At 39.8% G+C, this 15,542-nt stretch overlaps 1 protein-coding gene across 3 annotated transcripts; it reads left to right on the top strand.

Moving 5' to 3' along the window:
- Positions 1-336: 336 nt before the first annotated feature.
- On the top strand, positions 337-13,942 carry LOC111224692 (mitogen-activated protein kinase 12-like). 3 transcript variants are annotated; one of them, XR_002665235.1, is made up of 19 exons: positions 337-405; positions 1,007-1,193; positions 2,015-2,144; positions 2,430-2,488; positions 2,577-2,688; positions 2,875-2,904; positions 5,113-5,160; positions 5,256-5,370; positions 5,477-5,548; positions 5,899-5,978; positions 6,898-6,976; positions 7,082-7,255; positions 8,044-9,135; positions 10,394-10,456; positions 10,616-10,864; positions 10,968-11,225; positions 12,330-12,578; positions 12,664-12,772; positions 13,591-13,942. XR_002665235.1 is itself a non-coding variant. In XM_022749278.1 (12 exons), the coding sequence occupies exons 1-12, from the start codon at positions 1,075-1,077 to the stop codon at positions 8,106-8,108; spliced, it is 1,083 nt and encodes a 360-aa protein (XP_022604999.1). In that variant the 5' UTR covers positions 874-1,074; the 3' UTR covers positions 8,109-9,506. The 3 variants fall into 3 exon arrangements, 1 of the variants encoding a protein (XP_022604999.1); XR_002665234.1 differs by lacking the exon at positions 337-405 and having other exon boundaries at positions 874-1,193; XM_022749278.1 differs by lacking the exons at positions 337-405; positions 10,394-10,456; positions 10,616-10,864; ... (2 more) ...; positions 12,664-12,772; positions 13,591-13,942 and having other exon boundaries at positions 874-1,193; positions 8,044-9,506.
- The last annotated feature ends 1,600 nt before the right edge of the window (positions 13,943-15,542 follow it).

Raw genomic sequence — 15,542 nt, 5'->3', positions numbered from 1 at the left:
AATGCACACAGCCTGTATTCAGAAACTGAGCCTTAAAACCAGCTGTTAAGACTTCTGCAATTTTTTTTATGTCACAGCAAAGCAGTCGTCGCTCTCAGCTAAGCCCCAAAGGCCCACCTACCTCGCCTCTTGCCCAGTGTCAGTGTGGATTGACTCCAGCCTCCCTACAACCCTCAAAAGCATAATTGGTATAGTTATAACAGATGGATGGATGTGCTTCCAACATGACGGGGGAGGGGGGGGGGCTCTCCTGGTTCAACATGACAATACCCCCATACACATAGTGAGGTCCATAAAGAAATGATTTTACCTGCACAGAGTCTTGACCTCAACTGGAATGCTGACTGTGATACAGACCTCATCACCACACTCCTGGGGCTGAATGGGAGCCCTCCCTGCCGCCAGGTAAAACCTTCAGGAAAGATTTATGAACAGGCAACACAGGTACTCTAGAAACAAACCTTTCTTATTAAAAAAAAATAATAATAAATTTAAATCCTAAAACCATGCAGTTGAGTTACATTATGCAAATATTAAGTTTACATTAAACGCCATTAAGGTGTGATGATCGGTGTAAAATCAACCTGGAGGAATCTCAGAGAGAAAATGCAAAATAATTAAATATTACATACTCCAGGGTTTTTATAGGGGTGTAACGTTAGGGTGGGCAGATGTTTGGTTTGGTGTTTTTTTCCCCCCACATTGTAGACACACCCATAGACTGCCCCGGGCGACCAGGACCCATGACTAACGACGTGTGTGTATGTGTGTGCGTGTGTGTGTGCGTGTGTGTGTGTGTGTGTGTGTGTTGTGTGTGTGTTGTGTTGTGTGTTGTGTGAGTGTTGGGGGGGGGGGGGGGGTAACTTGCGACCCTACGAGGCGCACAAGTGGTCGGCTGGTTCATCTGGAGGAATTTATATTTAGTCTTCACTGTGGGACTGGCTGCGCGTCTTAGACGTTTACGATAAATAAAAATTAAAAAAGAAACGTTATTTCTGCACATGAGCGGACCGGATCTGAGAAGCGAGCGGACCCACTTCCTGAGCTCAGCCTTGTCGAGTCGGTAGGGACGGTATGGCTGTGCGGTCCAGGACGGGATTCTACCGGCAGGAGGTTAACAGAACTGTGTGGGAGGTTCCGGAGAGGTACCGGGACTTGAAGCAGGTCGGGACAGGAGCGTATGGAACAGTGTGGTAAGTCTGGGGGGAAAACAACACCGTTGCAGCTCACAGAAATATTGTTTTTAGCTTTGTTTATATCAGCTGTTTTGGAGGTGGGCTTTATGTTATGTCTTGCTCTAGAATCACACAGTCAAACAGTATTTAGTCTTCCTGCTTCCTGAGAAATAAACTGTGGAAATAAGAGATCTACTCTCATTGCAGCAATACACTATACTATATACTATAGAAAAACCCAATACTCCTTTTTATATTTTATGTTTTAATTTGCACACTCTGACTTTTTTCCCATTGTTTAAGAAACAAACCTAAACCTTTTTTTTTTTTTTTTTAATGAGCACTATATTTTTCATATAGCCTACCTGTTTTACTTTATTTTTACTTTTATTTTTACTAGTACAAAGGTCCTGCAGCAGCACCACTGTTGGTGTGGGGTATTTTGGTCAGGGATCTCTCCACAGCTGGCTCTGCAGGGCCTCTCTTTGCATTGTGTTGTGTGGATGAGGGTGAACAAAGAAAACCACCCCCAGTCTCATTGTTAGGAAAAGTCAAAGACCCGGACTTAAGTGCATAGAATGCACCATTACTTTGTCTTCAATCACAAATGGCCAGCAGACTGGCGTGTCTTGTCATAGCAGGGAAGGCACAGGTATAATTAATATCATTAACGACAGCTCCGTTCAGGTGTCCCAGATGTTATTAATTACACCTGTGGATTTCCTTATAGACACCAACATGGAAATGGACTAAAGAGAGCATTTTTTCCACAATAAAACTTCATCAGCTCAACGTTTCTTTTGTAATGTAACTACATAACATGAATCTGTCCATTTCAGTTCAGCATGGGACCGCCGGACAGGAACGCAGGTGGCCATCAAGAAACTCCACCGGCCCTTCCAGTCCAAACTTTTTGCCAAAAGGGCATACAGAGAGCTGCGACTCCTCAAACACATGAAGCATGAAAATGTAAGAGCTATCTTTGGATAACTTTAAAGCTGCACATGTATTTTTGGTCTGTGGTTTATTTTCTTTTAACTGAGATTTATAGTTTGCAAGGCAGTTAATGAAAAGAACTACTCTGATGGAAGAGGGGAGAGAGATTGCAGCCTAATGTTGGAGCAGATTAGACAATTTGAAGGGGAAAAAGGAAATTACAATATTTGGTGACAAAAGAACTGTTTGATTTTTCTTGCATTCGTGAATAAATACTATATTAATCAGATTTTATTTTTCCTGATTGGTTCTGAGCAGGTGATTGGTCTGCTGGATGTTTTCACTGCTGAAATCTCATTGGACCGCTTGCGTGACTTGTAAGTTCCTGCGTCTTCGTAAACAGTCATTATAAAAGCAGTTGGTGCATTTTGGATAATTTGACACGTCTTCTTCTGTCCTCCACAGTTACCTGGTGATGCCGTTCATGGGCACTGACCTGGGGAAGCTGATGAAGCTGGAGAGGTTATCGGAGGACAGAGTGCAGTTCCTCGTCTATCAGATGCTGAAAGGACTCAAGGTGAACGCTTTTACTGACACATTGACTGTCACTGGCATCCACTCAGTATCTGTTCATAGATACAGTAGCAGTTGTGTCTCACTAAAAGTTATGTCACACGTTTCCACCACCATTGTTAATAATTACATGAACAAAGTGAGTCCAGCTGAAGTTGTTGATGTTGTCTGTTTTTTTCTCTCTCCTCAGTATATCCACTCCGCAGGGATCGTCCACAGGGTGCGTGAACTTTGACCTTTCAGTCTATGAGCTTTGGGGGTGGGGTTCTTGCTCTTTTTCACACCAAATGCCATTCATCCCCATTCCCACAAAGGGAGCTTTGCTCTATGTGTGTGTGTTTGTGTGTTTTCATGTCTCTCTAAACTCAACACAGAGTGATAAGCTCTCTGTTAAATATTGTTATTGAAATGTCCATGATGTCGAAACATATTTCTTTGACTTTACTCTTCAGTTAGTACCGATAGAAATTGTGTGAATTAATTTTAGAAATCTAAATTTGTTCACACTGAACAGCTGGATAGAGTTCATTGTTTCCAGCCCTGGAGGAGGCAGGAGCATTCTAGTCAGTGTTCAGGGATACAAAGTCTCTGTGTGCCCCTGTATATTACTTTAAATCTCAATTAACGTAACCAAAGTTGAAGAATTTTATCCCAAAATGTTATTTATATATCCATTTTGGAAATACTTTGCTACCTAAAATTAACTAGGCATGTAAACACAGCGAGGAAAATAAGTATTGAACGCGTCAACATTTTTCTCAGTAAATATATTTCTAATGGGGCTATTGACATGAAATTGTCACCCGATGTCGGTAACAACCCAAGTAATCCACACATACAAAGAAATCAAAACATACTGTATATGTCCATAAATTAAGTTATGTGTAATTAAGGGGAATGACAGGGAAAAGTATTGAACACGCTTACTGAAATTTATTTAATACCTAGTCGAAAAGCCTTTGTTGGTAATGACAGCTTCAAGACGCCTCCTGTATGGAGAAACTAGTCGCATACATTGCTGAGGTGTGATTTTGGCCCATTCTTCCGGGGGGGCCTCTTCTATGAACTCTGATCTTCAGTTCTTTCCATAGATTTTCATTGGATTCAAGTCGGGTGATTGACTGGGCCATTCTAGCGGGCTTTATTTTCTTTCTCTGAAAACCAATTGAGAGTTTCCTTGGCTGTGTGTTTGGGATCATTGTCTTGCTGAAATGTCCACCCTTGTTTCATCTTCAGCATCCTGGTTGATGGCAGCAGATTCTTATCAAGAATGTCTCGGCACATTTCTCCATTCATCCTTCCTTCAATTATATGAAGTCTGCCAGTACCATATGCTGAAAAACAGCCCCACACCGTGATGTTCCCACCTCCAAACTTCACTGTTGGTATAGTGTTTTTTGGGGTGATGTGCAGTGCCATTTCTCCTCCAAACATGGTGTGTGCTATGACATCCAAAGAGTTCAATTTTGGTCTCATCTGACCAGACTTTATTCTCCCAGTATTTCATAGGCTTGTCCAAACGTTGTGCAGCAAACTTTAAACGAGCTTCAACATGCTTTTTCTTCAACAATGGAGTCTTGCGCGCTGAGCGTGTATAGAGGCCATGCCGGTTGAGTGAATTACTTATTGTTTTCTTCACCTGTACCTGCTAATTCCAGGTCTTTCTGAAGCTCTCCGCAAGTGGTCCTTGGCTCTTGGACAACTCTTCTGATTACTCTTTTGACTCCTCAGTCAGAAATCTTGCAAGGAGCACCTGGTCGTGGCCGGTTTACGGTTATGGTTCTTTCCACTTCCGGATAATGGCCCCAACGGCGCTCACTGGAACATTCAGAAGTTTAGAAATACGTCTGTAACCAATGTCATCAGTATGTTTTTGCAACAATAAGGTTGCAAAGGTCTTGAGAAAGCTCTTTGCTTTTACCCATCATGAGATGCCCATTGTGTGACACCTTGGTAACGAGAAACCTTTTATAGGCCATCAATTAGGACTAAACCAGCTGATATTAATTTGCACTGATAGGGGGCAGGATTGCTTTCTAAATACTGACAGATTTCAGCTGGTTTCTTGGCTTTCCATGCCTTTTTGCACATCCTTTTCTTCATGTGGTCAATACTTATTCCCTGTGTAATTTCATTTTATTACACATAACTTAACTTATGGACATATATGTTTTGATTTCTTTGTATGTGTGGATTACTTGGGTTGTTACTGACATCTGGTGACAATTTCATGCTAATAGCCCCATTAGAAATATATTTACTGAGAAAAATGTTAATGCGTTCAATACTTATTTTCCCCGCTGTATAACAAATACTGTACTCAAAACATGAAAAACTGACAAGCATATGTCTTCTGATGACAGCTCTAACTTACTGTGTAATTAATATTCTCATTATTTCCTCTACCTCACACCTCCATATCCCATAGGACCTTAAGCCTGGAAATTTGGCCATTAACCCAGACTGCGAGTTAAAGGTACTCGAACTCAAAATCTGGCCATCTTAAGGTGTACTTTCCATACATTCACACATCTTCATGTTACAGTTGTTTTTATTTTCTCTCTGATTTAGATTCTTGACTTTGGCCTGGCGAGGCAGGCGGACACAGAAATGACCGGCTACGTTGTGACACGCTGGTACCGAGCGCCTGAGGTCATCCTCAACTGGATGCACTACACACAAACTGGTAAACTCTCATATATCGCAATATCTGTCAACAGGAGCTGAGAAACGAAACAAAAACAAAACAAGATTCACTGAGAAAGCTGATGTTTGCTGCTTTTCTGTTGCAGTGGATATCTGGTCTGCAGGTTGCATCATGGCAGAGATGCTGCTGGGAAAGCCACTGTTCAAAGGAAGCGATCGTATCCTTAACTGTCGTCAGTGCAAGCTTGATTTTACCCTTTGTAGACAGTGTCAAACCTGTTGGATGTTACTGTTTTGTAATGAGAGGAATGAGTCAACTTCCCTCTAGATCTGTTGTCCTTGGTAAAAAAAAATTTCAGGTCATTGCCAGTTGTATTTCAAAACTAAACCATGAAGCCTTTCAAAACAGTAAAGACAAATTAGCATAATTTCTATGATGAAAGTCTACTTTCCTGTTTTTATAGTCTCTTCATGTTGATCACACTAGCTTTGTAAGCTAAACAGAAAGCTCTTTTTTGAATGCTAAAAATGCATGCAACAAATGATACTTGACCATAGCTCCTGTCAGACCTGGACCAACTCAGAGAAATCATGAAGATTACAGGAACTCCAACTGCTGACTTTGTCGTGAAGCTACAGAGCCAAGATGTAAGACACACTCGATCCTTTTGACCATGAAACACTCACTGAGTTGAACAAGATGAACGGTGGCTGTAAAAAGTTTGTGGTTGTAGTTCCCTCAAACCTCAAAGAGAACAGCAGCTGTGGACAGCTTGGATCCATTGTGGTTACAGTGGATTCCAGTAGCGGGGTTCACTTCATTTTTATAGTTTTCATCATAAAAAGAAGTTTTATAATATCCCTAGAAAATTCTCAAGCCCCTCCTGCACCATAACCTTCTGCCGTTGGAGTGGTTTTTACAGGATTTTTTTTTTTTTTTCCTCAGTTGAAATAGATTGTTGCTGAATGAATTCAAACTGACCTCAGCAGCTGTTATCCATCATTAAAGGTCCCATATTATATAAAGTGATAAAGTTACATGTGTTGTTTGATTATAAAGCAGGTCTGCGTTCTAGATTCATACTGTGAAATTATCAAAGCGCTCAGTCCACAGAGAAACGCACACAGCCTGTATTTAGAAACTGAGCCTTAAAATGAGTCATCAAGACTTCTGTAACTTTGCGATGTCACATCAAAGCAGTCACCATCCTCAGCCGCTCCAAGCCCCGCCCACTTGGACCCACAATCTAACCTTGAAGAATTTGGTTTCTCTAAGTGTTTAGCTGAAATATGCTATATTTTGATTCAATCACTCAGTAAACAGTCAGCCAATCAGAAGAGAGCCTCCTCTCTTCTGATTGGCTCACCGACCTGTTGTTACTAGAGCTCCAGAGAAAAGTCTGAGAGGAGATGTAAAAAAAAATACATTGAGATGATTTTTGGTTCTTAAAACCACAAGTATATCTTCTTATGGATCAACACTTCAAATGAAACAACGGAAAAGTGTAAAATATATTTAAAATACCATCTTCTGTCACCTTAATCTCTAAACTTCCTCTCTTAACAGGCCAAAAGCTACATCAGAAATCTACCAAAAGTGCCAAAAAAAGATTTGCACTCTGTTTTCTCCAAAGCTAGCCCAAATGGTACGTGAAGATCTCTGCTGTCCATTTTATGTACCTAATGATAAGAGTAAGTTATGTCCACAAAATTCCATCATGCTGACTCTGACATGTCCTTGTGCACCGCAGCCGTTTGTGTCTTGGAAAAGATGCTGCTCCTGGACCCTGAGAGGAGGGTGAGCGCCTCGGAGGCGCTGGACCTGCCTTTCTTTAGCGATTTCAGAGACACAGAGGAGGAGACTGAGGCGCTGCCCTACGATCAGACCATGGACAACACAGACCTGCCACTGGACCAGTGGAAACGTAAGAGAGAGGGGAGAGGCTGATTTGGATTTAAAGCTGCATTAAATCAATATGTTTCAGTTGTATTGTCAAACCTGCAGAAAACATAACCAAATTCTGCAGTTCACCTCAGCTCTTCTGAGTTTTATTTTAGCCTCTTTCAGCTAATTGTTTTGGTTAAGATCCACAACATTAATGTTTTCGTTCAGTCTCACAGCTCTCATTAGCCTTGTTTCCTGCAGCAGTTATTAGCTGTTTTCATGGGAAGCACTCTGATAAACGCACTGAATTCATCTTGACCTGCACCAAACAGCAAAGTTAGCTACTTGTTAGTAAAGACTGTGTAGCATTTAATAGCTTAAGATATTTCTCTTAGGAATTACTGAAAACAGAACAAAACAGAGCTATACGGAGAGAGAATATTGGACTTAAATTTATCACATCACCTGAAACACAACTCTAGATAAATCCTAATGTTGCTATGTTTTGGTTGGATGTGTAAATATCAAGTGTTAGCTAACACATCTGCCATATGAACTTTAGAAGCTGTCAGTGTTATGTTTACAAATGCTGGTTTAAGACGTTATACCTCTTAAAGGGACCTTTGGTTGTGTTAATTTACAGGCCAGACAAAGGCCAGTCAGAGTTATAGCAAGAAATGACAGTACCTGCTTTTTGCCAGAGGAGGTCACTAACGCTCTGATTTGATGTGCTTTTATAAAGGAAAAGAATTGTTTCATAAGATAAAAGGTCCGGACACAGACATGCTGTAAAGCTGATGCATGATCCTTTCCTTTGCATTTGTACAGGTCACACTTTCACAGAGATACTGACCTTCAGGCTGCCCCGGGACTCAAAGGAGACGTCACTTTAAGACCAAACAGACACACACATTGTGTACACATACCTCTGCACACATTTTTACACTCTTTTCTTTGTATTTGTGTAGGAGTGAGGGATTTGTTGTTAGTTTTTGCTTTTAATAAATGTGATTTGCTCAATTGTTAAGAAGCTGAGTTGTGATTTTAGTGTTTGTGTGCCAGATTATTTTGTCCATCAATGTGTAGACCTCATGTTTAAATCCAAGCTAACTGCGTCTGTGTCCTTAAACTCAGTGTGTCCATTGTGCAACTGTTTTTTCATCTGTTTGCATTTTGATCATTTACTCTGATAATGGACATTAATTCTGGTACTACGGGGTGAGGTCACCAGTCGTACAGTACCAAGCTGAATGCTGGAAGGGCAGAAGTGAATAATATGCTTACACACAAATCATATCAGCTTCTACAGCTGGACTGCATGACTGCTTCTCTAATCTTATTTTAGGTGTTTACTCTGTAGCTGAATCTATTAAATTTTGTTTGTAATAATATGTCTGTTTTGCATTATAAATCATAACTTGAATGCAACATATTCCCTTTACAGTGATCAGACCTGTGACATTTCCTTTTTGGGCTCACTCTCCGAACCATTAAACTATCCAAAGCATTCACTCAAGCCGACTCTGAGCCAGAAACTCAAAGGCAGGAGTACTGCTGCTATATATTCCTTAACTCTTCAATGGACTCCCCTCTCATCTGGACAACTGAGGAACAATTTGCTAGTAAATATTTGTAGCTGAAGAAATCCGGAAAAATAGTGAAACATTTACACTCTGGGTCACAATCTAAGCAATGGATTTCTCATTAGAGTGACTAAGAGGGCAGATGTGTTTCCTCTCAGCTCTCTCCGATAAAAGCTGTTTGCCTGCTGATGGTGACTGGCTGTGTAGCGCCAGTTGTCTATTTCCTGGTGGCCTTACACTACACGTTCTTACAGGACAATGGAAAATAACTACACATCTAAACAAAACGGAGGACATTCAAATCTCAGCAGACTTTTGTTGCTGCTGTTTCTGGCAGGTAACAAGGATTTTCTTTGTGAAATAACAGTGGGGGGTTGAATTTTAGCTGCTATGATTTGGTCCTTTGGCACAATGTAGGTCTACTGTAGTGCTGCCATACTGTCTTTTATTTACTGCTTGAAATCGTAGTTTTACTGTGAATGCCGTTTACTTTGTATGTTACCTTTTGTAAATGTGGTACAGCATGAACTACAGTGTAATTTGAAGATCTTGTACTGTCCTTATATTTTTCTATCTCAAGTTACTTTATTCCTCTTGTCCTTTACAGTCTAGAAGTAAATGTACCTTTTATTCATATTTGAAAGCTATAGTGAGCAGTTACTATACAACCTATCAACTTTTTCAATATAGTTAATGTTTTGTAGCAGATTATTGTTATAGATTAAATCACATAACAGCGTGTAAAGTAGTCACAATTGACTCCACCTCAACTACGACAGTGAAATGCTACTGACACATTAATGGGCTTGTAAAAATAATCCAAAAATATAATCACAAGGGATATTTTTCTATATAATACTACATGTTTTTATACTTAAAGGATATTTTGCTTATTATAAATGGGATTACATACTGAAGTTTTACAAGTAATGAAGTATTTTTACATTGTTATATTGCTACTAATACATTAAATATAGTATATAATGTCTGTGACCACAAGTGACAATTATGAGATCATGGTAAAAGCTAAAACATAGTGTAATAGTAGTACAAGCACAGCAAATAGACCCATTAATGTCACTTACACAGCTTGAGAAGTTGGCCAAAATAAGCTACTAGCCGTACCAGTGAGACTGTAGCAGCTAAATATACTTGTTTTATTACTTATGATTTTAACTTTTGGGGAGCAAATGTGTTATTGCTTCTTGGAAAAGTTACATAGCCTCACTTAAATCAGGGTACTTATCAGCTTTTTTCCTGCACTTTCAACCATATCACAGGTCTTCATCAGCAGATGGACGTTACTCAGTTGTGATGGAGATGAATTGGTTGATTCATGAGCTTAGTACGATTTTTGTCTGTGGCGCATTTATGACTTTGCATCATTGCTTAAAAATGAAGCATCAAAGCTCATTGTTGACCTAGTTTGACAAAACAATCTCAACTCAACTCCTTCTACGGGTAAAGATTGTATGATGCAGTTAAAAGCTCTGGAAAGTGTTGGCAAGTGGATCTTGAGTTGTTTCTCAAACTAGCTTTTAAACTGTTATGCTTAGTACTAGATGTTTATAAAGTACTCTCTCACTGCCTGTCAGGCCTTCAGCCAGCACTGTCTTCAGATGGAGAGCAGCCTGAACTAGATGACGATGACGATGACAGTAAGTTATGTTACAATCAATCAAACAATAAATCTTATCATAAAGGTGCAGTCTGTATCATCTTAAATATCAAAATACAATTAAATTGACTTGATTGCTGTAATGAAATGTGAAAATGGACGTCCTTCTAAACGATAGTTTTAATTGTGACATTTTCAGAAGGAGTGAAAGTATCGATTGTCGGTCCGGACTATGTAACGGTGGGCGTGCCAAGCAGCATTGAGTGCGACGCCAAATGTCCTGCATGTACCTACTCTATGTCTTTGGATGGCCAGAGTGCCCAGGGTCAGGGCAATGTACTAGCCTTCACTGTAACCAGTTGGGTGGAGGCTTTAACAGTGACATGTACAGCCACAAATGAACACACAGAGTTGACTGCCACCGCAACAAAGCAGCTGCAGGTGTTAGGTATGAGGTTGTAAAAAAACAAAGAAACTATTTTGATTGCCAGATGAGGCCTTTAGAATAACTCCCTTATAATAATGACTTGTGTCTGTCTTTCTTACCTTAGCTGGGCCTGCCAACATTTCCATCTCAGGCCCTGATTTGATGAATCCATCAGTGAGCCACACGTACAGCTGCCACGCCTACTGTCAGCCATCTTGTACCTACACCTGGAAGGCAGACAATGGTCCATGGATTAGTGGTCAGGGGAATGTGATTTCTGTCACTCCTCAGGAGATGGACAGCTTCAAATTTCTCATCTGTAAAGCCACCAATAGTGTTTCGGGGCTGTTCATCGCTGCCACTCGAAACATAACTGTAATAAGTAAGTTTACTGGTGGTGAAAGGGCCCAAACTTGGAGAGTATGCTTTTTTTCCATGAGTAAGAGCGGCCCAGATACCTAACTATGCCTGCAAGTTAATGTTAGCTCCAGTATTAAGCACTGAAGAAATTGTTTGAAAGTTGGGGAAATATGCTTATTAGCCTTTTTGGCAAGAGTTAGATGAGATGACCACTCTCACTCTCATGTCTGTACAGTAAATATGAAGCTGTGGCCAGGAGAAACTTAGCTTAGCATAAGGCTGAAAATAGGGATCTTGAACTGTTTTCCAGCACCTCTAAAGTTCATTGATTAAAATGGTATGCATATCATTTAATTGCTAAACATTTTTAAATATGAAATCTTTTTTGTTATGGATTACTATTTTATAATTAAGCAAGACATAATGTGTTAATTAGCGAGCTTTAGAGGTGCTGGTCAACAGATTCTTACTTTAAGACGGCGCTAGGCTAGCTGTTTCCCCATGTCTTTATGCTAAGCTAATCTAGCTGTGGCTTCATTTAGCATACCAGCATGAAAGTGGTATCAGTTCCTTGGCAAGAAAGAAAACCACCGCATTCAAGTAATTAGATGACCAGCTACAAGTTAGCTAATAAGACATCATGTAAAGTATTCTATGCCATTTGCAGTTTTTTTATCAAGTAAATTTAATGAGGTTTTTCTGAGAAGTGGGAGCGTGTCTATGTTCCCACAGCCCTATGTTCCCACAGCCCTATGTTAAGAAATATGGGACCATAGGGTTTCCTTTTGAGAAAAATCTTAGGCCTTGTCCACATTAACCCGGGTAAATATTAAAATGCATCCACACTAATCGTTTTCAGAATGCTTTACATCCACGTTCCACAGCGTCTTCAAATTTATCCACCTCAGCGATCGTTTTTGTAAAGCATCGTTTTCAGTTTCGGAATTCACCGTTCTAATGTGGACGGAAGGGCTAACCGGATAAATATTACCTGGGTTAGTGTGGACATGGGCTTATGGGAACATATAAGACTGTGGGAAAATAGGGCCTAATTTTCAAAACATTATTAGAAATGTGGGAACATAGGGCTGAACCCTGAGAAGTGATCTCACTATCTTTCTTTCAGCGGGTCCATCAGACGTCCAGATCAAAGGCTCCAACATGATCAAAATCGCAGAAAAGTATAAGTTCGTGTGTACAGCTGAATGTCAGCCATCTTGTCGCTACGTATCGTCTGTGGACACTCTGACCCTGAGGGGCAATGTGATTGAGATGACAGTGGATCATCCTCTCAAATCTGTCACTCTCAAGTGTGAAGCACAAAACACTGCTTCGAGGAAGACAGCCACAGTTTTAAAAACTATACAAATAAAAGGTAGATTAGCTATGTGCTTTAATGTACATAACCTTACATCATAGTAACAGTAACTGATGACCTGCAGCTTTTTCTTTTTTTTCAGGTACAGGGTCAGAGCACAACCTGTCCGCTCGTCCTGAAGAGACTTCAGCAGTGCTGCTGCTGGCCTTCATCATTTCTGCTGCCTCTTTACTGTGATCTAATGCAGACAGGTGAGACTTTCATGAGTAGCATGTTTCTGCAGACCCAGAGGCTGCAGTTTCAGGACTTTCAGGGCCACAGTCCTAAGACCAAATTTCACTGTACTGGAAACCCAGTTAGCTCTAAACATGTGCATGGAACAATACTACTTCCAACCAATTCACTAGGTGGTACTGTAGGGAAAAACCAGGGTCTTAGCAATGTGGTCCTGAAAGTCCTGAAACTGCAGCCTCCTACTGCAAAAACATATTATTGGCTCTTACTGTAGCATACTGTAACAATATGATTTGTTTGATTGTTTTTTAGTGGTTCCCAACATATTACTTCACTAATAGTATTATTATCATATTTTTCCTATATTTTATTTGAAGTGTCGATCCATAAGAGGATATAGTTGTGGTTTTAAGAACCAAAAACCATCTTAATTTAGTTTTATATCTCCTCTCTCAGGCTTCTCTCTGGAGCTCAAGTAACAACAGGTTGGTGAGCCAATCAGAAGAGAGGAGGCCCGGAGCCTCTCTTCTGATTGGCTGACTGTGATGAATGAGTGATTGAATAAAAATATAGCTGATTTCAGGTAAACACTCAGAGAAACCAAATCCTGCAAGGTTGGATGGTGGGACATCACAAAGTTACAGAAGTCCTGACGGATCATTTTAAGGCTCAGTTTCTGCTTTATAATCCAAGACCACATGGACATCTACCTTTATACAATATGGATATTTAACATTTTTTATCATTCTTTTAGCTGTGGTAGTAGGTACTAACTTATTATTCTAACCAAAAATCTTTGTCTTTGTCTCTTTGTCTTTGTCTGCCACCTCTTTAGGTTCTGTGAATGATTTTGTGACAAAGAAAGGTGGCTGAATTGTGGCGAATTAATGACTCATACACCAGCATCTCACTCTGCATGCAGTTCTTTTACATTTGTCTCACATGTTGACAGTGGGCTGAACCCTGTTTGCACTTTGTAGTAAGTGACGTGGAACGGCACTTCAATATCAAAGCGTGGAGAAGGAAGTCAGCACATTTACTGCCAGAATTTGTTGATCTGTGAAGATATTTGTAAGAGTCTTCTACACTAATACAGTTGAAATGTTGACACATACATTTATGTCTATACCTAATCAAAATGCACTGATGACTTTTATAACAAGACTCAGACACCTATTCTTCAGTTTTCAAATATGGACAAAACAATAAAAATGTTAAATAAATCCAACATATCAGTGTAGTGGTTTCCATAGTCCAGTGACAGACGGGCCGACGGACCCGGTACCGGGTCGGGCAGAATGGTGCGATACATAATTGCCTGTGAAAAGTTGATAGAATGCTGTGTTGGTCTCTTTTTTTATGCCTCTAAAAGACAAGGCTTTAACGCTACCAAAACAACAGTCCAAGTGTATTTAGACCAAAGAATATTTGTTTGCCAATAATTTCAATATTTCTGTTTCTAAATAAGACCCCTATCAATGTAAACAACAGTTGCTCGATCCCACCATGCTGGGTGTTGTATGAAACTAGAGAAGCTGCTCTTTCCACTAATAGTAAGCATAGTGTAGCCTGAGCTAACCAGCTCATGTCTGCCCCAAAGCAAACTCAGGGTCCAAATTCTCATTTTTCAGTCTACATGTCAAATTTTTGGTTATGACTAAATATTCCATCAAATCCCAAAGCGGTTCTAATGAAAAGCGAATAATGTTTCCTTACCCTTTTGTGGTCATTTTGAGTCTATCCATAGGATTTCCAGTCAAGTTGGCCAAGATGGGGGCCTGGATAGCAGACACTGAGCCTCAAGCAAGTCAATTGGTTGCCATCTAGTGGCCGATTCAACCTTTATTGTATTTTGAACATTGTATTAAGTTTTATGTTTATTTTTCGCTTTTACAATGTCTACGAAGTAGAATCAAGGAGAGGAAAAAGAATTCAAATTTACCTTTGGTTTATCACAATTTACTCAGCTATAGTAACAGTCACAATGTTACTGACACATGGAATAAATTATTGGAGGTCTTACCTATCCATGGTGATCAAGCTCTTGCATATGGACCTGATAGTTGTGGAGCTATTCTGTCTAGCCAAGGCACACCCCCCACACCAAATAAAGTATCTATCTATCTATCTATCTATCTATCTATCTATCTATCTATCTATCTATCTATCTATCTATCTATCTAACTATCCATCCTTCTATAAGTGTAATGAGCCCAAAGGATGAACTCATTAAGATCATAAAGCTGTTTTTAGTTCTACTCAAACAAGTGTGATAAAATTGACAAAGTGAGGAAGATGTAGGTTAAGCATAGTTCACACCCACACACTGAGAAGAGGTTCAGGCAGCCAAAATAAGTGAGAACTCTGTTGTAGGTGTGTGTGGAGGCTAGAGTACGTCGAGTTTCGGTTTGGCTCCGCCAGCTGGCTGTATGGTGACGGCACACCACATGTGATTGAAAAATTTAAAAATTTCACTTGCCAGTTTATGGTCTTTACAGGTGAAATTCACACTAGAGGGTGCAAGCATTTGATGGACAGTTATTACATCAACTCATTAAATTAAATAATGTCGGTACACCTTACCAATTAAAGATGACCTTTTTGCCTTCTTAGCAGATTTGATCATACCATATATTTGGCAATTTATGCCACCAGAATTCCTATTATCCAAAATTGTTATTATTATAATTATATTATTATTATATTATTATATTATTTAAAAATAACAACCCTGCCCTTTCCTTTAGTGTAGTTTTAGATTAATTTCTTTGAACAAATAATTAAAAA

Source organism: Seriola dumerili, unplaced genomic scaffold, assembly GCF_002260705.1.
Source record: "Seriola dumerili isolate Sdu_G_001 unplaced genomic scaffold, Sdu_1.0 BDQW01000138.1, whole genome shotgun sequence".
Classification (NCBI taxonomy): domain Eukaryota; kingdom Metazoa; phylum Chordata; class Actinopteri; order Carangiformes; family Carangidae; genus Seriola; species Seriola dumerili.
Note: the sequence above shows the minus strand (reverse complement) of the source record. Positions and strands in the feature narration are given on the sequence as shown.

What these genes read in the sequence shown, in the direction of transcription:
- LOC111224692 (XM_022749278.1), top strand. Translation starts at nt 1,075, where the DNA reads ATGGCTGTGCGGTCCAGGACGGGATTCTACCGGCAGGAGGTTAACAGA. An exon ending in AACACATGAAGCATGAAAAT is followed by an intron (nt 2,145 to 2,429) that starts GTAAGAGCTATC and finishes GGTTCTGAGCAG; the next exon opens with GTGATTGGTCTGCTGGATGT. An exon ending in ACTGTTCAAAGGAAGCGATC is followed by an intron (nt 5,549 to 5,898) that starts GTATCCTTAACT and finishes AGCTCCTGTCAG; the next exon opens with ACCTGGACCAACTCAGAGAA.